The following is a 26,565-nucleotide window of genomic DNA, read 5'->3' as shown; positions in this document are numbered from 1 at the left end:
AGGGAACACAAGCAGGGGGAGTGGGAGAGGGAGAAGCAGGCTTCCCGCCAAACAGGGAGCCCGATGCGGGGCTCGATCCCAGGACCCTGGGATCATGACCTGAGCTGAAGGCAGATGCTTAACGACTGAGCCACCCAGGCACCCCTGGATAGCTTTTTTCTTATTAGCACTGAATAATATTCTGTTGTCTGGATGGACCACAGTTTATTTATCTACTCACCAATGAAGGACATCTTGGTTGCTTCCAAGTTTTAACAGTTACGAATAAAGCTGCTATAAACATCCATGTGCAGGTTTGTATGCATACATAGTTTTCAACCCCTTTGGGTAAATGCCAAGGAGCACAGTTGCTGGAGCCTATGGCAAGAGTATGCTTTCTTTTGTAAGAAACTGCCAACCTGTTTTCCAAGGTGGCTGTATCATTTTGTATTCCCAGCAGCAACGAATGAGACTTCCTGCTCTTCCTCATCCTCACCAGCTTTTGGTATTGCCAGTATTTTGGAATTTGGCCAGTCTTATAGGTATGTAGTGGTAATCAAATTGCTGTAATTTGCATTTCCGTGATAACATATGATGTGAAGCATGTTTTTATTTTTAAATTTTTATTTATTTATTTGAGATAGAGAACACAAGCAGGGAGGAGGGGCAGAGGGAGAGGGAGAAGCAGACTGCCTGCTGAGCAGGGAGCCTGACATGGGGCTCAATCTCAGGACCCCAAGTTCATAACCTGAGCCAAAGTCAGATGCTTAACTGACTGAGCCACCCAGGTGTCCCATGAAGCATGTTTTTATATGCTTATTTGCCCTCTGTATATCTTCTTTGCTGAGGTGTCTGTTCAGGTCTTTTTCCCATTTTTAAATCAGATTGTTTTCTTATTGAGTTTTAAGAGTTCTTTGTATATTTTGGATAACAGTCTATCAGATTATGTCTTTTGTAAATATTTTCTCTCAGTCTTTGGCTTGTCTTCTCTTTCTCCTTAGTAGCCAGATCTTTTATGTGGTGGCTCATGCAGTCTTTTATATGGTCCCTTTTTTAACCTGGCCTCAAGTTACACAGCATCCCTTCTGCCTCATTGTGTTTGTTAGAATGAATCACTATGGCCAGTGCACAAAGAGTGAGGGGAATTAGACTCCACCTTTTGATGGGAGGATAAGCAAAGAATTTGTGAACATGAACCACCATTTCTGGATGATGATGATGATTATGATTCCAAAAGAACAAGAGGGGAGGGAATAGAAGATGACCAGAAGAATTTGTACTCGTTTCATTTGGAAGTATTATCTCTTATATAATAAGTTCCATTTCATAGGCATAATTAATGACAAAGTGCTCAACCACAGTGTGTTATTTGTGAGATACAAAGTTTAATAAAACAATAAAATCATCGGGGCACCTGGGTGTCTCAGTTAAGCATCCAACTCTTGATCTCAGCTTGGGTCTTGATCTCAGGGTCGTGAGTTCAAGCTCCATGTTGGTCTCTACACTGGATGTGGAGCCTACTTAAAAAATAATAATAAATAAATAAATAAAATCATCAAAACATGTTTACCTATAAAATATAAATAAATAAATTTAAAATTAAAAGGATTATTTGGCAGAAAATTGACTTAAAAGGTCAACACAGAGGCACCTGGCTGGCTCAGTCAGTGGAGCATGCAACTCTTGGTCTCGGGGTTCTAAGTTTGAGCCCCACATTGGGTATAGAGATTACTTAAAAGTCAAATCTTTATTAAAAAATTAAAATAAATAAATTTAAAAATTAAATAAATTTTTTAAAAAGTACAATCTTTAAAAAAAAGTCAACAGAGGTTCTAGTTTTAGGTAAGATGGAAGAAACATATACCACCCTTTATCTCCCATTAGCTCAACTATAGAACCTTGACAAAATGCATAGCCAGCCATTTGAGAGTCCTAAAAATCAAATAGAACAAACAGGTCAGGAAAAGGCATCAGAATTTAAAGTACCACCAAACTGGTGGAGAATTTCTCTTTTTATTCCCCTTCAGAATTCCCCAAATGGGCAAAGGATGTGAATAGATATTTCTGGGGGGAAAAAGATATAGATATGGTTAACAAGTATATCAAAAGGTGCTCAACATCACTAATCATCAGGAAAAGGCAAATCAAAACCACAAAGAGATATCACCTCACACCTGTCAGAATGGCTAAAAGTAACAACACAGGAAACAACAGATGTTGGTGAGGATGCGGAGAAAGGGGAACCTCTTACACTATTGGTGGGAATGCAAACTGGTGCAGCCACTCTGGAAAACAGTATGGAGGGTCCTCAAAAAGTGAAACATAGAACTACCCTGTGACCCAGCAATTGCACTACTAGGTATTTACCCCAAAGAATACAAAAATACAGATTTGAAGGGATATATGCACCCCAGTGTCTATAGCAGCATTATCTGTTATAGCCGGATTCTGGAAAGAGCCCCATCCATTCATCAAATCAATTGATGAATGGATAAAAAAGATGTGGGGTGTGCGTGTGTGTGTGTGTAGGAATGTTATTATATAGTGAACTATTACTCAGCCATAAAAAAGAATGAAATCTTGCCATTTACAATGACAGGGATGGAGCTAGAGAGTATAATGCTAAGCGAAATAAGTCAGAGAAAGACAAATACCATATGATTTCACTCGTGAAATTTAAGAAACAAAACATATGAGCAAATGGGGAAAAAAGGAAACAGAGAGGAAAACCAAGAAACAGGCTTAACTACAGAACAAACTGATGGTTACCAGAGAGAAGTGGGGGGGATGAGTTACATAAGTGATGGGGATTAAGGAGGACACTTGTGGTGAGCTCTGGGTACTGCATGGGGGTGTTGAATCACTATATTGTACACCTGAAAGTAATATTACACTGTATGTTAACTAACTGGAATTTAAATAAATCTCTAAAAAATTAGTATTCTATATACTTTCAATGAATAACTGGAAACCAAAATGTAAGAAAGAATGTTAACAATAGCTCCAAAAATGGAAAGCTTAGGTGTAAATCTAACAAAACATGTACACTGTCTGTATGGCGAAAACTACAAAGTGAAAGAAGTCAAACAGAGAGACATACTGTTTGTGTACTGTAAGATTCAGTATAGTAAAGATCTCAGTTCTCCCCAGTCTGTAGGTTCTCAGCAAGATTTTTTTGTGGTCACAGACAAGCTGATTCTGAAATTTATATGAAAAAGCAAAAGTACTAGATTAGCGGGGCGCCTGGGTGGCTCAGTCGTTAAGCATCTGCCTTTGACTCAGGTCATGATCCCAGGGTCCTGGGATCGAGCCCCGCATTGGGCTCCCTGCTCGGCGGGAAGCCTGCTTCTCCCTCTCCCACTCCCCCTGCTTGTGTTCCCTCTCTCGCTGTCTCTTTCTCTGTCAAATAAATAAATATATAAAATATTTTTTAAAAAGGTACTAGATTAGCTAAAATGATTTTGCAAAAGAATAAATTTGGAGTAATAATCCTACTCAGTTTTGCAATTTACTACAAAGCTGCTGTAATCATAATGTGTTAGTTAACGGAATAGACCTGTAGATCAATGAAATAGAATAAAAGTCGGGAAATAGATCCACACAAGTGAGCCCAATTGATTTGGTGCAAAAACAACTCAAAGGAAGCGTCTTTTCGACAAATGGTGTTGGAACAGTTGGACATCTATATGCAATGATCCTTAGACCTCACTAGTTATACAAAGAGTTACTCAAAATGAATTGTAGCTTTAAATGTAATATGTACAACCATAACACTTGTCTTCATGACCTGTGAACACCTCCTTCATGACCTGAGGTTAAGAGAAGGCTCCTGAGAAAACATCACAAACACAGTCCATAAAAGAAAAAATTGATAAGTGTGACTTCATCAACATTAATAATTTTTGCTTTTGTAATAAAAAAGCACTGTTTTTTTAAAGATGTTTTTAATTTATTTTTTGACAGAGAGAGACAGCGAGAGAGGGAACACAAGCAGAGGGAGTGGCAGAGGGAGAAGCAGGCTTCCCGCTGAGCAGGGAGCCCAATGTGGGGCTCGATCCCAGGACCCTGGGATCATGACCTGAGCCGAAGGCAGACACTTAATGACTGAGCCACCCAGGCGCCCCCAAAAAACACTGTTAAGAGAATGAAGAGACAAGCTACAGACTGGGAGGAAATATTTGCCAGTCACATATCTGGCAAAGGACTGATGTGATATATATAAAAAATATATTCACAATAACGAAGATATTTTTATATGTTTTACATATGTATTATACATGTGTATTATATATGTATGTATTATAAAACATTTTATTTTATAAAACATGCTCTCAAATCTCAACAATAAGGAAAAAAATCCATTTTTAATGGGCAAAATATTTGAATAGATAATTCACCAAAGAAGATATACAAGTGCCAAATAAATACCTGAAAAGATGTCCAGTATCATTGGCCACTAGAGAAATGCATATTAAAACCACAATGAAATACTGCTACATATTTATTAGAATACCTAATGTAATAATTTAAAAAATTGTTAAGAATGCTGTCAAGAATGCAGACCAACAGGAAGTCTCATACATTGTTGCAGGGGATTCAGTATAGCCACTCTGGAAAACATTTTGGCAGTTTAATATTGTGATTTAAATAAAATATGTATTTGGTTTTCATCTCCTTCCTGATAGAGCTTCTAAAACTCTTGAGATTTTTCTATAATGAGAGCAATAAAGATGTCTTTTGTTTTGTTAGTGAGGTGATTTTTGGACCATGTACCTAAGGATGGGGGCTGATTGCCAGTAGGGTCAACCAAGTGATTAGAGGGCTGGAATTTTCAGTCTCACCCACTCTAAACCACCCCCCAGGAGGAGAGAGAGGGACTAAGTATTGAGTTCAGTTGCCAATGGCTAATGATTTAATCAATCATGCCTATGTAATGAAGCTTCCGTAAAACAAACAAACAAACAAACAAACAAAAGGACGGGGTTCAAAGAGCTTCCAGGTTGGTGAACACCAGGAGATTTGAGGAAAGTGGCATACCTGGAGGAGGGCATGGGAGCTCTGCATCTTTTCCCCATAACTTGCCCTACACATCTCTTCCTTCTGGCTGTTTCTTAGCTATATCTTTTTTGAATGAACTGGTGATCTACTAAGTAACATGTTTCTCTGAGTTCTGTGAGCTGCTCTAGCAAATTAATGGAACCCAAGAAGGGAGTTTTGGGAACCTCTGATCTGTAGAGGTTGGTCAGAAGCACAGGTGATGACCTGGACTTTGGATTGGCATCTGACGTATGGGTGCAGGGAAGTCTGGTAGAACTGAGCCCTTAACCTGTGGGAATCTACACCATCTCTAGAGAAAGAGTTTCAGAATTAAGTTTAAATGTAGGACACCCAGCTGATGTCACAGAATTGCTTGGTGATAGGGAAAAACCCATGTATACTGGAATTGTTGTCACAATTATAGGCAATTTCTTATAAAGGTAAATATATATTTAATTTCCATTCCTGAGTATTTACCCTAGACTAATGAAAACTTAATATTCACATAAAAATCTGTACGTACATTAATGTTCACAGCAGCTTTATTTGTAATAGCCAAGAACTGGAAACAACCTAAATGCCCTTCAGCAAGTGAATGGTTAAACAAACTGTGGTACATCCATACCATGAAATACTCCTCATCAATAAAACAAAATGAAGTACTGATAGATGCAACAAAATGGATGAATCTCAAAGGCATTATACTGAGTAAAAAAGCCAATCTCAAAAGGTTCTATATTGTATGGTTCCATTTATATGACAATCTCAAAAATACAAATATATTGCAGTGGGGAGCAGATCAGTGGTTGCCAAGGGTATGACCATATGTATGACTCTCTCTCTCACTATGACTATATATGTGTCTATAAAGGGATAGAAGGAGGGAGTTTTTTGGGATGTTGGAACTGTTCTGTGTCCTGATGGTTGGTGGTTTCATGAATCTATACCTGTGTTAAGACCCACAGACTTATACACCAAAAGTAAAACTCAGTTTCACTACTTGGTAATTTTGAAAATAAAAAGAATTCAAATGTTTTCAGACAGCTTTACCTATATATTAAATTTGTATAGGTGAGTTACTTTCTTCGTCCAATCGAAGATTTACTTTCAAGTGTCAAGGGTACAAGAAAAAAGGAGAATGGCATAAACAAAAATCTTCCTGCTTAAAGTAAGCCTGCAAAGGAAATTTCCCAATCAAATGAAGAAATACAATTCTAAGAAAGACAACCAACAAATTCAATAATTAAAGCATGAAGCAAGTTCATTTGTAACATTAACAGCTTGAAATATTGGTATACATGGTGTTCACTTATTTATATTTGCCTATATGCACACTTCCCATGAACAGCATTTACAGGTTTTGCAATTTTCCTCTTTTAAGTTTGTTCTGAATACATGTATATATACTTATATGAAATATGATTATATGGGCTTATATTTTGCATGTTTCTTTAATTTCATTTTCTGAGTAATTCATTTTTCTTGTATTTTACATAAGTACTGGTCTGCAACAAATTTGAAATGAAAAAAGTCGTTTAACCGAAATAGTATTAGAAGAACTGGTATAGGACACCTGACACCAAAGAAGCAATACTATGGTAAAGTTAACAGGAGACCAAGAGACGAAGCAGTAGATGAAGTGATGTCTCCTCCTAGTGTTGATTTCCTATGACAGGATTCTCAATAGAAGATAAATGTTCTCACTTCTTTTTCAGGGAGTCTGGCCAAAGAAAGGACACAGACCTTGCATGAATTTGTACTACTTTTTGCTGTATTTGATGAAGGTTAGTGAGCTGCAATCTGAATTTGGGTCTCCTAAAAAAATAGAATATATTAATTTAATCTGGTATTTGAGAATGAGGGCTGCTATTGTCTAGAGGAAGTGATTATAGAAAGATCATAAACTACTGTTCAGGAATGAAGGAAGTGGGGATGGAACTGAATTTCCAGAAAAAAATACAGCCTGAGTTCCTTTGGGAGCTATCAGGTAAGAAGATAGAGGAGCTGGGTAACAGGCTGGGCTTATCCCCCTCATTAAATCCATTAACAAAGACTTTTAGCTCTAATTTTTAAATACTTCCTCTTATCTTTTTTTATTATTATTATGTTATGTTAGTCACCATACATTACATCATTAGTTTTTGATGTAGTGTTCTGTGATTCAATATTTGCATATAACACCCAATGCTCCATGCAGAATGTGCCCTCTTTAATGCCCATCACCGGGCTAACCCATCCCCCCACCCCCTCCCTTCTTATCTTTTTTTATAAAATTTTATTTATTTTTTAATTTAAATTTTTAAAAGATTTTAAGTATAATTGACATCTATTAGTTTCAGGTGTAGAGAATAATGATCCAATTATATATATTATGAAATGCTCACCATGATAAGTGTATTGCAGTAGTATTGAATTGCAGTAATATTCCCTAGGCTGTACTTTCATCCCTGTGACTTACTTGTTTTATAACTGGAAGTTTGTACTTCATTAACCCCTTCACCTACTTGCCCATCTCCCAACCCCCCCGTCAACCACCAGTTTGTTCTCTGTGTTTGTGGGTCTGTTTCTGCTTTGTCTGTTTTGTTTTTTAAATTCTACATAAAAGTGAAGCCATACAGTATTTCTCTTTCTCTGACTCATTTCACTTAGCATAAGTGAAATACTCTCTAGGTCCATTTATGTTGCTGCAAATGGGAAGATCTCATTCTTTTATGTGTGTATATATATATATATATATATATATACACACACATATATACACATAAAGAACAGGTGTTCTTTACCTGTTCTTTACCCATTGATCTATGGATGGACACTTCGGCTGCTTCCATATCTTGGCTATTGTAAATAATGCTGCAGTAAACATAGGGGTGCATATATCCCATCGAATTAGTGATTTTGTATTTTGGGGGTAAATACCCAGAAGTGGAATTACTGGATCATAGAGTAGTTCTATTTTTCATGTTTTGAGGGCCCTCCATACTGTTTTCCACAGTGTCTGCACCAGTTTGCACTCCCAACAATAGTGCACGAGGGCTCCTTTTTCTCCTTGTCCTCGCCAATACCTGTTATCTCTTGTGTTTTTGATACTAGCCATTTTTTGAGTAATGTGAGGTGGTATTTCATTGCAGTTTTGATTTGTATTTCCCTGATGATTAGTAATTTGGTTGAGCATCTTTTCATGTGTCTTTTTAAGACAAATTTTTTTAAAAAATGAATATTTAAGGGATACAACATGATGATTTGATATACAAAAGATAATAAAATGATAACTATAGTCAAGCTAATCAATATATGTCTCCTCACATAGTTACCATTTTTTGTGTGTGATGAGTGCACCTATAACCTACTCCTTTAGCATATTTTCAATGTTCAATACAGTATTATTAACTGTAGTTATCACACCTGTATAGTAGATCCCTGGAACTTACTCATCTTAAGACAAAGTTTGGGAGCACCTGAGTGGTGCAGTTGGTTGAGTGTCCAACTCTTGGCTTTGTCTCAGGTCATGATCTCAGGATTATGAGGTTGAGCCTCTGTGTCAGACCCTCTGCTCAGCGCAGAGTCTGCTTGAGGATTCTTTCTCTACCCCTCTCTTCCCCTCCCCCTCTCTAAAAAAAATAAATCTTTAAAAAAGTACTGAGAGTTTGTAGTCTTTAGACAATAATTTCCCATTTCCCCCACCCCTCTGCTCCTGGCAACCAGCATTCTGCTGTGTGCTTCTATGTGGCAAGTTACTTAAACTCCCTGTGTCTCAGTTTCCTCAAATTGAAAATTGAAATAATAATACTTTCTTCATAGGATAGTTGTGGGGATTAAGTAAGTGAGTTAAATTAAGTAACTTAGAACATTATGTGGTGCAGAACTTCTGCCACCTCCTCCTCCTAATATAAGCAACAGCATGATCATCTTCTCTCCCATCTTATCCTCCCACACTGCCTCTTCTGAATTGAGGACCTCATCATCCCTCTCCTGACTAGTCTCCCTGTCTTTTTGTGTCCCCAACACTCCATTATTACTGATGACCTGTCTAGCCTCACTGTACAGGCCCCAGCCACCCTGAACACAGTTTGTATCACACTGAAACGTGCCATGCTCTTTCTTGCATCCAGACCCTTGTTTATGCTGTTACCTCTGCCTAGAAAGCCTGTCTGCACCTTCACACTAAGTTAAGTTTTTCCTTCTCCTTCCAGTCTGCATTTTACATTTATACGTTTCCACAGCACCTGGAGTTTCCTCTTTATCACACTAAATCATCATTGCGTGCCTCTTTGATTTTATATCCCTTTCCCTTCAAGTAAAGTGAAGTCCCTTCTCCTCTCTGCATCTGTATTAGCCTGTTCTAATCTCTGTTACATTACTCTGTACTCTGTTATAATTGTCAATTTCTCTATTCAAGCTAAATTGTAAGCACCTTGAAGGCAGAGACTGTCTTCTCTGTCCTCAGTGCCTAGCACTCAGTAGTGCTCAGTAAATATGTTTGGATGAATGAACGAATCAGTAGATGAACAGATAAAGGAACTTAATTTCAGGGAGGTAGGTCGAAAGCTTTCAGGTTTTTGAGTTTTCATTCATTCATTACTACAATCTGAATGAAGCAATTAGGACGAGGACAGGGACTGACAGCCCTTTTCTAAGATGATTTCCATCTGCTCCCTTTTAAATGAGTCAGTGAATGAATAGAATGAAGTCCTCATGGCACAAACCGACCAATATTCTCCCTTCTAGTTATCATTTGCCATCATCCCTTCCCATCTACTGTCATGGACAAATATAGGGAGAGATAATCAATTTGAGCAAGAAATGTCTGCCTTTTGGTAATTGTCTTCTGCCTTTCTCTTACTGACTTTGAGGGCAAGTCATCCATGCCTACTGTGCTGACAAAAATGCCTAAGGTGTGAGCACTCTTTGCCCCTTGGGAGGGAGGGAAGATGATTCATGAGACAGACACTTAGCTGGCCCTATATTTGCCTCCTCTCTCATCAGGGAAAAGTTGGCACTCAGAAACAAATGAGTCTTTGACACAGGCTTTGGATCCTGCATCCGCTCAGGCCCAGCATGAAATGCACACAGTCAATGGCTATATAAACAGGTCTCTGCCAGGTATGTACACACCTGCTCAAGAATCCTCAGGGTCAGGGCACCTGGGTGGCGCAGCCAATTAGGCGTCTGACCCTTGGTTTCAGCTCAGGTCATTATCTCAGGGTCATGAGGTGGAGCCCTGCTTTGTGTGCCACCCTCAACGGGGAATCTGCTTGAGAACCTTTCCCTCCCCTTCTGTCCCTTCCTCCATGCATGCTCTCTCATGCACTCTCTCAAATAAATAAATAAATAAAATCTATAAAAAAAAAAAAAAAGAATCCTTAGGGTCTTCTGCATTCACCACCAGAGCTCTCTTCTCTGGTTCTCGTCAGACAGCTCTGTATCCCCAGAGGAAAGCCCACTGAATTCTGGCCTCTGGTGGGGTCTTAAACTGAAGTGGCTGATTCTTCTTTCAGTCACCTAAAAATGAAGGCCTGCCCATGTACACAGAGCTCACAGATTTCTCTTTCCTTTTGCTTAAATATAGGTGAACAGCCAAGGATGAACAAATATTTAAGGGAAACCTAAAACATGAAAGGGATATGCAAAGATAAACAAAAAATAATAATCCCAGAAGAAAAAGAGATAATACTTAGAAGAAAACTTGTCAAAAGGTCTACTTAGTATTTTCATAAAGATTCAAGAAGATACTGCATCAATATAGTAATAATATGATTCTATGAAAAGAAACAATCAAACCAAGAGTATGCTAACAAAAGTTAGGAATATTATTGTGAAAATACAAACTCAATAGAAGGTAGTTAGAATAGAGAAAATCTTCCAGAAAGTAAAACAAAAAGAGATTTGGAATACATTTTAAAACAGATTTTAAAAATCAAAGAAATTATAGAAGAAAGTATTAAGGATGAAAATATTTGAGTTTTCATACTCAGATTTCCCAGCAGGATAAATAAAAAAAGATCCCCACACGAAATTATGATTGTGGAATTTCAGAGAACAAAGAGAAGATGTTAAAGCTTCCCCTGGGAAAAACAGGTCCCATACAAAGGCATGAGAATTAAATTGGCAATACCATTCAGGGCTTTCTAGGCCTTACTAGAGAGTTTGGATTTGAGACAGACAAGAATTAAGATGTGGGGGTGGTAATGATGGTGAAAAAATATGTGTATTTGAAAGTTTCAGGAGGCAAAATATGAGACAGCTGTGCCCTAGTAGTTAACAGTGTAAGATCTAAACATGCAGCTGCTTGGGTTCCGATTTGAGCTGAGCATCAGGATCCTCTCCTGATAACAATAGTTTCTACATTCATATGGTTACTGGAGTTGAATGAGTTAAAACTTGTAAAACAGTTTGGACAGTGCTTGATATAAAACAAGTGCTCAGTAAATATTAGTATTATCAATTATATTGCCATAATTAGTATCAGACTGGATTTAGGAAGTGAGAGAGAATTTGATATTGTTCAAAGAGAAAGTATTTATTAACAAGAGAATAAGCCTAGGGCTGCGTCCTAGGTGATCCGTCATTTAATGAAGGGTCAGGAAAGGAGGCAGAGGAGGGAGCTATCTAAACAACAGGGGAACAAAACCCAGAGAGGTGTTGGCACAGAGGACAAGGGAGGAAGAGAATCTTAAGAAGGAATGAGTGGTTACCAGGTGCAGATTATTGAAAAGTGTCCATTGGATTTAGCTGCACGAGACACTCATTGCTGACCTTGGCAAGAGCTGTTGGTTTGGCAGTATCCCAGCATCCTCGGAAAGTTTGGTTCCAAGTTAGTAATAAAATTTGAAGGTCAATTTGTCTATCCTATCCTAGAAAGTGTTTTCCATTTCAAATTCTCTACTTCTTGACCATAACTGTCTTATTTTCCCATGTTACAGGTCTGACTGGATGTCACAAGAGATCAGTCTATTGGCATGTGATTGGAATGGGCACCACCCCCGAAGTGCACTCAATTTTTCTAGAAGGTCACACATTTCTTGTGAGGAACCATCGCCAGGCCTCCTTGGAGATCTCATCAGTAACTTTCCTTACTGCTCAGACATTCCTGATGGACTTTGGCCAGTTTCTACTGTTTTGTCATATCCCTTCCCACCAACATGGTAATATCTGTTGATCTTAAAAATGAGTATTATAAATATTCAGCTCTTCTTTTACTGTCCACTGTCCATTATAAGATTTTACCTTGGTTGTAAGAGGGCTTGAGTGTTAGTAGTACTGGTGAATTTTTAGTTTAAACGACTATAATAGCAGAGGGGAGACATTTTAGGGACAAATGAGGTGGTGAAAGTGGGGAGGACAGTATATCATTGGTTTCCTAGCCAGATCCCATTAACTAGGCTTCAGTGCTATGGAGAGAGGGATTGTAGATCATAGCTAAAGAGATGTGGTTTTTTTAAAGATTTTATTTGCTTATTTGACAGAAAGAGACACAGCGAGAGAGGGAACACAAGCAGGGGGAGGGGCAGAGGGAGCCCGATGTGGGACTCAGTCCCAGGACCTGGGATCATGACCTGAGCCGAAGGCAGACGCTTCACCCACTGAGCCACCCAGGCACCCCTGAAGAGATGTTTTTTGAGAAATTTAAGGAAATAAAAAAAGTCCAGCATTGTCTAGGTTGTAACCACAAGGGCTGCGGGCTAGCAGTAGTGATGTCCAGAGGATATTGCAGTACTCAGTATGAAACACCAGACTACTGGTGTACATGGAGGCACTCCATCAATACCTAGAAGGAGATGAGAGACATGGGAAATACAGAGCCTGTTGGGCATAACAGACACTGGGAGAAGCAATGTGGGAGTGGAAGTTGGTGAGCATATGTGAAACACCACGTGAGGTTTTCAAAGACTTCTTAATGAGGACTTTGCAAAGGGTTAAAGGTCCTGTCTAAGCAAGTTGGGACAGTAATACGGTTCCAAATTATCATTAATGTGACCTCATTTGTAGCTACAGACTGAAAATTCATATAACATGATCATCCCACCCCCATTTTCCTTCTTGTATATTTACTCTGCTAACTCTTAATGTTGGATCAATCTAACATTCCTCTTTGTCTTCTCCTCTGTTGTGGCCCATGAGGGTTGTTGGAGAAAAATGTTGAGGAGGCCTAATCTTTCGTGTCTAACAGCACTTGTTTGTTCTAGCACTCTTGTATTACTCCTCTCTTCAGATTCCTTGCTTGCCTTGGAGAAGAGATTTGATCTTGCCATGCATCCACCATTTTCTCCTTATGTTCTGTGAGTGACCTTGTTTATAGTGCTCTGTAGTGATGAAGAATAGGGACCTCTTTTCCTCATCTGTTACATAATTTTATGGGACTTTTGACAAGATGTTAAGGGACAAATGAAGTTGATCCTGTAGGCACAGAGAAATAGGTCATTTACTTGTATGCAAGTTGGTTGTTACCTAGTTTGAGGAATTTACTTTATGTTTTGTTTTATTATTTTGACTTTTTCCCACTGATTTTAATTGCCACTTTTTCAGAAAAATGCTTTGTCTTGTTGGACCGCAGACAAATCCTTTCATTTTAGATCTAGAATGAATTATGTTTAAAGCCTCATGAACCCCAGACTACTTGTTTGCTGCTCCTGAAATCTACCATATTCCCCATCCTGTAGTAAATAGGTCTGCCTTCTTAGTATTGATTTTCAAAATAGCCCTATAACATAGATTGGGTGGGAATTATTACTATCCACATATTATAAAGCTAAAGATGAGATTGAAATTGTTGAATAGACTTGCTGAAGGACTTATAACTAGTCACAGGCAGACATGCTCTTAAAACATATAACATATATTTCCTTAACTCTAAGTTGTACCTTTTCATGTTTTTATGAACTTCAAATGTCTTAAAATTTATATCTACACTGACATTTTTCCTAGTAAACTTATTAAATCAATGGTTTATATCATAATTCAATGGAGTACATATAGAAATCATTAGGTAACTGGCAGAATGGGGAGTTGGTTTGACCTAGGCATCCAAATGCTGAAAATATACAGTTTCTCAAGTCTACTTGTTTATAATTAGAGAATTGGAGAGTGATGTGTTCAGAGCCAATTCCAGAAGGAAAATATTCATACATATTATAAGAGCAAATGAGTGAGCCTTGAAAGAAGGATAAAACATATACTGGAGGAGAGTGAGGCAGAAGGGGAATGGTGAGTGCAAAGATCATAGGAAGAAACCAGCAAGTACCAGCTACGGGGAAGGTAATCCCTATAGGAGAGTGACAAGATAAGGGTATAGGTGTGGGGAAGGGAACACTTAAGAGAGGGTCTTGAAGGCCTAATGAGAGACAAAGAAGTTGTAGAAGTTAAGGCAAGTCTTACAGGAATCTGACATTGTTTGGTTTGTCTGACCTCAGGTGGTATGGAAGCTTATGTCAAAGTAGATAGCTGCCCAGAGGAACCCCAACTACGGATGAAAAATAATGAAGAAGAGGAAGATTATGGTGATCTTTATGACTCTGACATGGACGTGGTTAGCTTTGATGATGACAACTCCTCTCCCTTTATCCAAATCCGCTCAGTTGCCAAGAAGCATCCTAAAACTTGGGTCCACTATATTGCTGCTGAAGAGGAAGACTGGGACTATGCTCCCTCAGGCCCCACCCCCAATGATAGGTAAGCAAGCACCTTTTAACTCTTGATATGAACTCTTCCTCATTTTTAAAAGGTTATTCCCAATTATTCAAAACAACAAATCTTTAAGCCATGTTTATTGTTTGGTACGGGTATGGAATCAAATAATAGATAGCCTTACTAACATAGCTAAGCATCAGGCATACTTGCATTTTTCTCACGCCTTTTCATCGATTAAATCATTTCAGCTGTTTTAGAGCTGGATTTTAGCCACCTGTCCTCTACCTAGAATTCTCCATCCCAACATCACATCTATTTGTGTCTCATGCAGAGGTTATAAAAATCTGTATTTGAACAATGGTCCTCAGCGGATTGGTAGGAAGTACAAAAAAGTCCGATTTATGGCATACACAGATGAAACATTTAAGACTCGTGAAGCTATTCAGTATGAATCAGGAATCCTGGGACCTTTACTTTATGGAGAAGTTGGAGACACACTGTTGGTAAGTTGAGGAAGAGAAATAAGATTGGGTAATTATGAAGACAAAGTCTGGAGCATTTTGAGTTTCTAAAAGCTTCATAATTCAGTCTTGTGTTCCAATGAATATTATCTTCTAAAAATTATGTTATACAAATAAATATAGATTATAAATTTGTTTTAAAAATATGAATATATAGAATACAAATTTAATGACACCCATTAAACCTGTCACCCCTTTGAAACGCTCATTACATGGTCTTTGATACATATCCTTATATAATTTTTTTCCACTAATTATATAGTACAGGAATCATCAGACTGTGGCCTGTGAGCCTAATTTGGCTCATAGTGTGTTTTTGGACAGCCTGTGACCTTTCAGCCTGTGAAGGATTTTACCTTTTTATTTTTTTTTTAATTTTATTTATTTGAGAAAGTGAGCGAATGAGAGAGAGCACGAGCAATGGGGAGGAACAGAGGGGCAAGGAGAAGCATTCTCCCCACTGAGCAGGAAGCCCAACGCAGGGCTCAATCCTGGCATGAATCCCATGGATCCCAGGACTCCGGGATCATGATCTGAGCCAAAGGCAGACTCTTAACCCACTGAGTTGCCCAGGCACCCCGGATTTTACCTTTTTAAAGAGTTGTAAAGAAAAGAATAATAATAATAATACGACAAACGTGTGACAGTGACTAGAAATGACTCACAAAGTTTAGAGCATTTACTATCTGGCCCTTTCCATAAAATGTTTGCTGTCCCTTGATATAGGGTATTAAGAAGGCTTATGCTGCAAAGAATAGGATACTCAATAAGCCGTGGTTTAAAAAAATAGGGATTTATTTTTTCACAATCAATTTAGAGATGGATGGTTGTTTGTATCAACCCAGCTGCTCCAAAATGTTTTGAAGGATGCTGATCATTATATATGGAGTGTTGAGCAGAACACCATGAACCTGTTACCAGTGCCAGAGGAGGACTCCAATTATATTACATGCCAACCACTGGGAATAGAAATCCAAACACTTCTGCCCACAGCATCTTGGTAGCAGAGTCACCCAGGAAAACACAAGGCAACCAAGCCCTGGATGAAACAGTGCTTCTACTTACATAGAGAAGAGACAGAGCAAGGTCAGCTCCAATAGTGGGCATGGGTCCCCTATGGCTAGCAGATATCCCTCAGTAGCCAGCACAGGGCAGTTGGCCTCTGTGTACCCCTCTTGTGCTGAGACAGAAGGATCCCAACTCCTCCCCCAAGGAGTCTGAAATCTGAGGGTATGCATGAGGGTCACTGATGCACATGCTTAAGCAGAACAAAGGACCACCCACTGAGACTGAAACAAGGAAAGATACTCCCAGCAAGGTGATAAGCCTGCCATAGGCTGTGTGGGCTCTTTAGCTCCTGGTACAGTGGTGTCCCAGGCTTAAGACCCATTCTTACATAGCCAAGTAGGGCTCCAAAGACTGTGCACACAAGACTACCTTTCCTGATGTGGAGTTTTGTTAGGTAGTGCCAAAGTCCTTCAGCAATTCTGCCCCAATTTAGACCCTCACCAAGAGTGAGTATGCTTTCCCCACATCATTGACAATATATATTATAAGCCTTCAGAAAAATTTTCCAGTTTGGTAAGCTAAGTATTTATATACTGTCTTCATTTGCATTTCCCCGATTAGTAGTGAAATTGCTGTTTCATGTTTGTTGACTATTTACATGACACCCTCAGCAAATTGCCTGAAATTTTGTCCAGTTTTCTATTAGGATGGTTGTCTCTTGCTTATATATTTGTAAAAGGCTTTATGCACTGTGGATATTGGCACATTGTTATTTTTCAAATATTTTTTTAGTCTGTCACTTGTACTTTTGTCCTACAAAAATTTTTAGTATTTATACAGTCAAGATCTTTTTTTTTAAAGATTTTATTTATTTATTTGACAGAGAGCATCAGCAGGGGGGAGAAGCAAGGGGAGAGGGAGAAGCAGGCTCCCCGCTGAGCAAGAAGCCCAATGAGGGACTTGATCCCAGCACCCTGGGATCACGACCTGAGCCGAAGGCAGATGCTCAACCGACTGAGCCACACAGACACCCCTACAGTGAAGATCTTTTATCAATCTTTTTATTTATATTTTTCTGGATATTTTTGATTTATGATTTCTGCCTTGGAATGTCTTCATCACCTCCAGATTATAAAAATAGTCTATTACATTTTATTCTTTATACTTTTATAGTTTTATTTTTACAATAAGGATTTTAATTGCTCTGGAAGTTACTTTTGGTTATAGTGTATAGTGTCAAATAAGGATTTTCCCAAATGAGAGCTAACTAGGCCAACTGATCCTTTTCTCACTAATTTAAAAGTGCCTCCTTTATTATATACCAAATTGCTAATATCTGTTTTCTTTAATTGATCTGTTACCACTCTGTTTTGATGACTGCAACCTTGTCCTGTGTTTTGATATTTGTAGAGCAAGTCTTCTCTGATTGTACTTCTTCAACATTTTAATTAGCTATCCTTGTATAATTTTTATTCATAAATTTTATTTACCTATTTTTGAATTATCCAGTAAAAATAATTCAAAAGGCAAAAAATGTACACAGTGAAAGGCAAATTTTTCTCCCTCCCAGACTTCTTTTTTTTTTAAATTTTATTTATTTATTTGAGAGAGAGAGAATGAGATAGAGATAGAGAGCACGAGAGGGAAGAGGGTCAGAGGGAGAAGCAGACTCCCTGCTGAGCAGGGAGCCCGATGTGGGACTCGATCCCGGGACTCCAGGGTCATGACCTGAGCTGAAGGCAGTCGCCCAACCAACTGAGCCACCCAGGCGCCCATCCCTCCCAGACTTCTAATCCCATAGTCTGATAGGCAGTCATTACTGCCAGTTTTAATATCCTCTTCCAGAAATAGTGTATAAATATATGTGTTTATGTTTATATTTTAAACAAAAACATGAGCACTATGTAAATTGTTCTGTACCTTGATTTTTTTAACTTAACAACATATCTTGAATATCATTTCATATCAAGATATATAGATCTACCTCATTTTTTGATTTATGTAAGTTATGTTCGAACATCTTATTGAATCCTATTAAACTTTTCTATTAATGTAAGAATTTGAGGATTATTTGGCATTTGGATTGGAAGGAAGAAATAATACTGTCTTTATTTGCAGATGACATGATCTTATATGTAGAAAATAATTAATACATAATAAAAAAATCATAGGAAATTGGGGTTGCAAGGGACATCCTTATCCTAATAAAGATCTGCAGAAAACCTATAGTCACCATCACACTTGGTAGTGAAACTCAGAAATCCTTCTGTTAAAGATCAGGATAAAACACATATCTATGTGATATTTTACTAGAAACCGTAGCCAGTGTTCCTAGGAGAGAAAATAAAGTTTTCAGATTGGAAAGAAATAAACAAAACTGTCATTATCCGAAGATTAAGTAAATGTATGACACTTGGCAGGAGCCAGATTTCTTGTTGGAGAGGGTAATAATAAAATAAGCCTAGAATAAATCTTGGGATTCTGGATTAGAATTGGAGACATCAGTATAATTCTTAATATAGTAAGAAAGTACTCAATAAAAGAATAGGACAATGTCAAAAGAACACAGGAGTGTTCAGAGCTTCTAATGGCCAAGGTGGAAGAATTTGAGCAACAAAATAAAGTAGTATTGGATTATACCCCAAAGTATAAAATAAACATCCATGGATCATTACTGATGTAAATAAATGATTAAATAAGCAAATAAATGGGGAAGTAGAGACATAGCTCACATACAGAAGAGTTCTAAAAAAATTATGTAGGTATGTAATTCTTTGGGGGTTAATTTTTATAAAAGGTGTAAGGTCTGTGTCTAGATCCTTTCTCTCTCTCTCTCTCTCACCTTGCATGTTGATGTCTGGTTGTTCTAGCACCATTTGTTGATAAGACTATCTGCACCATTTTATTGTCTTCTGCTTCTTTGTCAGTAATCAGTTGACTATATTTATGTGAGTCTGTTTCTGGGCTCTCTATTCTGTTCCAAAAGGAAGTTTTTTAAAATGGAAGATGCTGCAACCTTATTGTGTACTAGTACCAAAGAGATGTTGGCATTAGATAGGAGTTGATTTTCACATGCATATAGGTGGGTAGATTTGATGATGGGAGGACAAGGAAATTCCTTTCTCAGTGAAAACATAAGCGCCCGAGAGTGAAAATCTGAAACCAAATATTAATCAACTAAGTAAGTGGGAAGGTGAATTTCTAGAAAAACCAAATAGATAGCTAGGTAACTTGAGTGCTCATTTGAGATTTGTGATCATGAATTTTAAAAGGCTGATTGCAGAACTGTGTGATTTTTCTTCTACATCATTCTGCTGCTTTAAGTGCGGGCAAGGAATCAGCTCTTTATTGGGTTTTACCAAATGAGTGGGTTTTAAGACAATAATGCAGGTGGAAGTTTTTTTTTTATGTTACATTAGTCATCATACGGTACATCATTAGTTTTTGATGTAGTGTTCCATGACTCACTGTTTGCGTATAACACCCAGTGCTCCATGCAGAACGTGCCCTCCTTAATACCCATCACCGGGCTAGCCCATCCCCCCACCCCCTCCCCTCTAAAACCCTCAGTTTTTTCAGAAGTTGGTTTTTTATCCTCATGTCATACCCAACCTCAGATCTAGAGACTGGGTTGACGTGTTCAAATGTTCTTAATTGCTGCTTCCATGTTACTGCTCTTCCATCCTTCCTCCCATTTAAAGCTCATGCAATCAGATAACACTGACTACCACCTTTCCTTAGTTCTGTAATCAACTGTCCTCCTATCATGCCTGCTCATTCAGTGAAGATTTTATCACCTGAGTCACTGTTTCCCTCTTCACTCTTGGGGAATTTAGTACCCAAATGGTGGAATAAGACTGAGGGGAAGCAGTGCCCTCAGCAGACATTCAAATTTCAATTAGTGTGACAAGGTGCAAGGAATACTTCCTGAAACGATTGAAATAACTTTAAAGAAATGGAAAAGGGGCCTTTAGTAAAAAAAAAAAAAAACAACCTAAGTAGCTGTCTGAGCAACTTTATGGAAAGAACAAATATTTTGAACTTTATCTAGGCTCAAACCCCTATAACATGGATATAAGACAGCTTTTGTTTTCTGGAGATAGGCCACACTGTTCCTGTTGATCCTAGTTGTTTTAGGACTTGATCTTGTATTTCATTTATACTTTCAGATTATATTTAAGAATCAAGCAAGCCGGCCTTATAACATCTACCCTCATGGAATCACTGATGTCAGTCCTTTGCACTCAGGGAGATTGCCAAAAGGTAAGTGTTACCTCAATTTTATTAAGTCATACTTACCTGTGGATATACATGAGGTCACAGCCTCAATAGCACTAAAATTATACTGGTCCTTGCCCCAGCTGTTATGTACTGTATAGGCACATTTATCACCTCACCATCCTTAATGCTATAATTTCCATATGTATTACATCTATATACTTTACAGTACACACAAGAAAATGCTATAATTTTTGCTTTAAATAGTCATATGTAGGGACACCTGGGTGGCTCAGCCAGTTCAGTGTCTGCCTTCGGCTCAGGTCGTGATTCTGGGGTCCTGGGATTGAGCCCCGCATTGGGCTCCTTGCTCAGGACGGAGTCTGCTTCTCCTTCTTCCTCTGCTGCTCCCCCTGCTTTTGTGCATGTGCGCACTCTCTCTCTGATTAAAAAAAAAAAAAATTAAATAGTCATATGTAGTCTTAGAAAATTATGAGGAAAAATACTCCTTCATATTTACCAGTTATTTACTATTACCAATGATTTTTATGCCCACCTAAAGATCCAGATTTCCATCTGGCATCACTTCCATTCAGATCATTTCTCTTCAATCTAAAGAAGTTCTTTTATCATTCCTTGTAGTGCAGGTATGCTAGAGATAGATTCTCTTAGTTTTATTTTATTTGAAAATGTCTTTGTCTTCACTTTTGAAGGCTAATTTTGCTGGGTATAGAATTCTGGGTTGAGAGGGCTTTTTATTCCTTTTAGCACTTTGAAAATATTGTTTTACTATCTTCTGGCCTTCATAATAGCTAAACTTAGATTTCATTCAGTTATTCTTACCCTGTACATTATTGTTGTCTGACTGTGATTTTCTTCATATTTCTCCCACTTGAGGTTCACTGATCTTCCTGGATCTGTAAATTTATATTTTTACAAATTTGGAAAGATTGTGGTCATTATATCTTCAAAAAAATTTTCTACCCTGTTCTCTATCTCCTTTCCTGGGTCTATAATTACATGAATGACATTTTGGTATTGTCCCACATGCCTTAATATTTTCATCATATTTTTTTTCTTTCTCCATCTCATCTGCAAAGTGGGTATTTTCTGTTGACCTATCTTCAGGTTCACTGACCTCACACTGGAATTTCTGAGTCACGGTATATGTATTTCTATTTTTAATAGATAGCTGCACTTTTGTTCCCAGATAAAGTTATAATTCATACTCCTACTACTCAAATATGAAAGTGTAATTTCCCACATTATTGATATCTAGACATTGACAGTTTTTTAAAAAGATTATTCATTTATTTATTTGACAGAGAGAGAATGAGAAAGCACAAGCAGGGGGAGCTGCAGAGGGAGAGGGAGAAGCAGGCTCCCCGTGGAGCAGAGAGCCCAATGCGGGGCTCAATCCCAGGACCCTGGGATCATGACCTGAGCCCAAGGCAGACACTTAACTGACTGAGCCACACAGGTGCCCCTAGACATTGACAGTTTTTTAAAACTCCTGCCAGTCTGGTGGGTGAAAAGTGGTGTCTCAATGCTGTTTTAATTTTATTTTTTTATTTTAATTCCAACATAGTTAACATACAGTGTTATATTAGCTTCAGATGTACACTGTAGTGATTCAGCACTTCCGTACAACCCCCAGTGCTCATCAGGACAAGTGCCCTTCTTAATCCCCATCCCCTGGTTCACCTATCTGCCCACCTACCTCCCCTCTGGTAACCATCAGGGTGTTCTCCATAGTTAAGAGTCTTTGTCTTGGTTTGCCTCTCTCTCTTTTTTCCTTTGCTTATTTGTTTTATTTCTTAAATTCCACATATGAGTGAAATCATATGGTATTTTTTTCTCTGACTGACTCATTTCACTTAGCATTATACTCTCTAGCTCCATCCATGTCATTGCAAATGGAATAATTTCATTCCTTTTTATGCAGAGTAATATTCCATTGTGTGTGTATCACATCTTCTTTATCCATTCATGTATTGATGGACACTTAGGCTGCTTCCATAATTTGGCTATTGTAAGTAATGCTGCAGTAAAAAAGGTATGCCTACATCTTTTTGATTTAGTATTTTCATATTCCTTGGGTAAATACACAGAATGGAATTACTGGATCATATGGGAATTCCATTTTTAATTTTTTAAGGAACCTCCATACTGTTTTCCACAGTGGTTATGCCACTTTGGATATGCACCAACAGTGCAGGAGGATTCCTTTTTCTCCACATCCTTGCCAGTACTTGTTGTTTCTTGTGTTTTTGATTTGAGCCACAGGCAAGGGAAACAAAAGCAAAACAAAAACTGTTGGGACTGCATCAAACTAAAAAGCTTTTGTGCAGGGAAGAAAACCATAAACAAAACAAAAAGCCTACTGAATGTGAGAAGATATTTGCAAATGATATATGCAGTAAGGGGTTAATATCCAAAATATATAAAGAACTTATACAACTCAACACCAAAAATATAAACAATCCAATTAAAAAATGGGCAGAGGACCTGAGTAGATATTTTTTTTCAAAGAATAGACCTCTGTAAATCCAACAGACATGAAAAGATGCTCAACATCACTAAGCATCAGGAAAATGCAAATCAAAACCCAAATAAGATATCCATCTTACACCTGTTAGAAGGGCTAAATAAAAAAGATGAGAAATAACAGGTGTTGGTGAGGATGTGGAGAAAAAGGAACCCACATATACTATTGGTGGGAATATAAATTGGTACAGCCACTGTGAAAAACAGTATGGAGTTTCCTCAAAAAAATTTTAAATTAAAATACCATATGATCCAGTAATTCCACTATTGAATATCTACCCAAATAAAATGAAAACACTAATTTGAAAAGATACATGCACCCCTATGTTTATTGCAGTATTATTTAGATACCACATCTCCTTATAAAATATGTGAGTTAAAACTCCAGTAAGCAGTCCTTTGGCATATATTTGGGCCTGAAATTCTCATGGTCAACTGGATTATCATCTGTAGCTTACCACTCTGGTTTTGATGTCTATTTTTTAAGCACTTGAGATTTTTTTTCTTCTTCATAGATTTTCACTTATTTATTATAAACATTTAATAATATTATCAGGTGCCTGGGTGGTTCATTCAGTTAAGCGTCTGCCTTTGGCTCAGGTCATGATCCCAGGGTCCTGGGATTGAGTCCCATGTTAGGCTCCCTGCTCCACAGGGAGTCTGCTTCTCCCTCTGCCCCTCCTCCCACTTGTTCTCTCAATCCCTCTCTCTCTCTCTCTCTCAAATAAATAAAATCTTTAAAATAATATCTATTATTTATATGTAATAGTGGACAGACCTACTTATTTCAGCTCAAACTAACAAGCTAGCAAAAATCTCCTGGACTGACTTTTTTTAGTACAAAAAATTTGTAAGACATTATATTTCAGCTCAAACTAACAAGCTAGCAAAAATCTCCCGGACTGACTTTTTTTAGTACAAAAAATTTGTAAGACATTTGAAGATAATGTACCTTGAACAAAATAAAATAAATTACAGATTATCAAGATACAAACTTTTTTTTCAGTTCTTATTTAGTTACTTTAAGTTTTTAATTAAATTCAGTCAGTTAACATACAGTGTTATATTAGTCTCAGGTGTACAATATAGTGCATTCCTTCATCCCCATCACCTAGTTCACCCATCCCCCACACCCCACATCTTCTCTATCCATTCATCTGTCGATGAACATCTGGGCTCTTTCCATAGTTTGGCTATTGTGGACATTGCTGCTATAAACATTGGGGTGCACGTACCCCTTCTTTTCACTACATCTGTATCTTTGAGGTAAATACCTAGTAGTGCAATTTCTGGGTCATAGGGTAGTTCTATTTTTATTTTTTGAGGAACCTCCAATACTGTTTTCCATAGTGGCTGCACCAGTTTGCATTCCCACCAACAGTGCAAGAGGGTTCCCCTTTCTCCACATCCTCACCAACACTTGTTCCTGGTGTTGTTGATTTTAACCATTCTGACAGGTATGAGGTGATATCTCAGTGTAGTTTTGATTTGCATTTCCTTGATGATCAGTGAGGATGAGCATCTTTTCATGTGTCTGTTGGCCATCTGGATGTCTTCTTTGGAAAAATATCTATCAGGTCTTCTGCCCATTTTTTAATTGAATGATTCATTTTTTGGGTGTTGAATTTTATAAGTTCTTTCTATCTATTGAATACTAACCCTTTGTCAGATATGTCATTTGCAAATATCTTGTCCCATTCAGTAGGTTCTCTTTTAGTTTTGTTGATTGTTTCCTTTGCTGTGCAAAAGCTTTTTATCTTTTTTAACATTTTTAATTTAAATTCAATTAATTAACATATAATGTATTCTTGGTTTCAGAGGTACACGCCTGTGATTCATCAGTCTTATATAATACCCAATGATATTACATCACATGCCCTCCTTAATATCTATTACCCAGTTACCCCATCCCTCCACCCACCTCCCCTCTAGCAACCCTCAGTTTGTTTCCTATGATTAAGAGTCTCTTATGGTTTGTCTCCCTCTCTGGTTTCTTCTTGTTTTACTTTTTACTCTTTTCCCCTATGATCCTCTCTTTTATTTCTTAAATTCCACATATTGGTGAGATCATAATGATAATTGTCTTTTTCTGATTGGCTTATTTCGCCTAGCATAATACCCCCTAGTTCCATCCACGTCATTGAAAATGGCAGGATTTGGGGTGCCTGGGTGGCTCAGTCGTTGACCGTCTGCCTTCAGCTCAGGTCACGATCCCAGGGTCCTGGGATCAAGCCCCAAGTCGGGCTCCCTGAATGGCTGGAGGCCTGCTTCTCCCTCTCCTGCTTCCCCCTGCTTGTGTTCCCTCTCTGGCTATTTCTTTGTCAAATAAATAAAATCTTTAAAAAAAAAAAGAAAAAATGGCAGGATTTCATTTTTTTGATGAACATATATACACATACATACACACCACATCTTTTTTTTAAGATTTTATTTATTTATTTGACAGAGAGAGAGAGATCACAAGCAGACAGGCAGGCAGAGGGAGAGGAAGAAACAGGCTCCCCGCTGAGCAGGGAGCCCAATGTGGGGCTCGATTCCAGGACCCTGGGACCATGACCCGAGCCGAAGGCAGATACTTAACCGACTGAGCCACCCAGGCACCCCCACACCACATCTTCTTTATCCATTCATCTGTCGATGGACATTTGGGCTCTTTCCATAGTTCAACTATTGTGTACATTGCTGCTATAAACATTGGGGTGCTAGTGCCCCTTCAGTTCGCTACATTTGTGTCTTTGAGGTAAATACCTACTAGTGCAATTGCTGGGTCGTAGGGTAGCTCTATTTTTAACATCTTGAGGAACCTCCATACTGTTTTCCAGAGTGGGTGCACAAGTTTGCATTTCCACCAACAGTGTAGGAGGATTCCCCTTTCTCGGCATCCTCACCAACATTTGTTGTTTACTGTCTTGTTAATTTTAGCCATTCTGACTGGTATGAGGTGGTATTTCATTGTGGTTTTGATTTGTATTTCTGTGATGCCAAGGAATGTGGAGCATTTTTCATGTGTCTGTTGGCCCTTTGTATGTCTTCATTGGAGAAATGTCTGTTCATGTCTTCTGCCCATTTCTTATTGGATTATTTGTTCTTTGGGTGTTGAGTTTGATAAGTTCTTTATAGATCTTAGATACTAGCCCTTAATCTGATATGTTATTTGCAAATATCTTCTCCAATTTTGTTGGTTGTCTTCTGGTTTTGTCAACTGTTTCCTTTGCTGTGCAAACGCTTTTATTTTGATGAAGCCCCAGTAGTTCCTTTTTGCTTTTGTATCCCTTGCCTTTGGAGACATGTCTAGCCAGAAGTTGCTGCGGCCCAGGTGGAAGAGGTTGCTGCCTGTGTTCTCCTCTAGGATTTTGATGGATTCCTGTCTCATATTTAGGTCTTTCATCCATTTTGAGTCTATTTTTATGAATGCTGTAAGGTGAGCATTTTTTCATCCATGTTCATTAGGGATATTGGTCTGTAATTATCCTTTTTGTGGGGGTCTTTGTCTGGTTTTGGGATCAAGGTAGTGCTGGCCTCATAGAAAGAGTCTGGAAGTTTTCCTTCTATTTCTATTTTTTGAAACAGCTTCAGGAGAATAGGTATGATTTCTTCTTTAAATGTTTGGTAGAATTGCCTGGGAAGC

The 26,565-nt window shown here is 38.1% G+C and overlaps 1 protein-coding gene across 8 annotated transcripts in view; it reads left to right on the top strand.

The window, feature by feature from the left end:
* Positions 1-26,565, top strand: part of F8 (coagulation factor VIII) — a 146,750-nt gene that overhangs the window by 30,702 nt on the left and 89,483 nt on the right. For 7 of the 8 annotated variants that reach the window (XM_073889659.1, XM_025862821.2, XM_025862822.2 and 4 more), the window contains 6 exons: positions 6,732-6,800; positions 10,003-10,119; positions 11,940-12,161; positions 14,427-14,685; positions 14,975-15,146; positions 20,342-20,435. In XM_073889659.1, the coding sequence (XP_073745760.1) occupies positions 6,732-6,800; positions 10,003-10,119; positions 11,940-12,161; positions 14,427-14,685; positions 14,975-15,146; positions 20,342-20,435 (933 nt within the window). The remainder of the gene's footprint in view (positions 1-6,731; positions 6,801-10,002; positions 10,120-11,939; positions 12,162-14,426; positions 14,686-14,974; positions 15,147-20,341; positions 20,436-26,565) is intronic. The other variant, XM_073889660.1, reaches the window with a different exon arrangement.

This window comes from Callorhinus ursinus, unplaced genomic scaffold, assembly GCF_003265705.2.
Source record: "Callorhinus ursinus isolate GAN/ISIS: 27379988/994484 unplaced genomic scaffold, GSC_fseal_2.0 scaffold112, whole genome shotgun sequence".
NCBI lineage: Eukaryota > Metazoa > Chordata > Mammalia > Carnivora > Otariidae > Callorhinus > Callorhinus ursinus.
The sequence above is the reverse complement of the archived record's forward strand: the minus strand, read 5'-3'. Positions and strand labels throughout refer to the sequence as shown.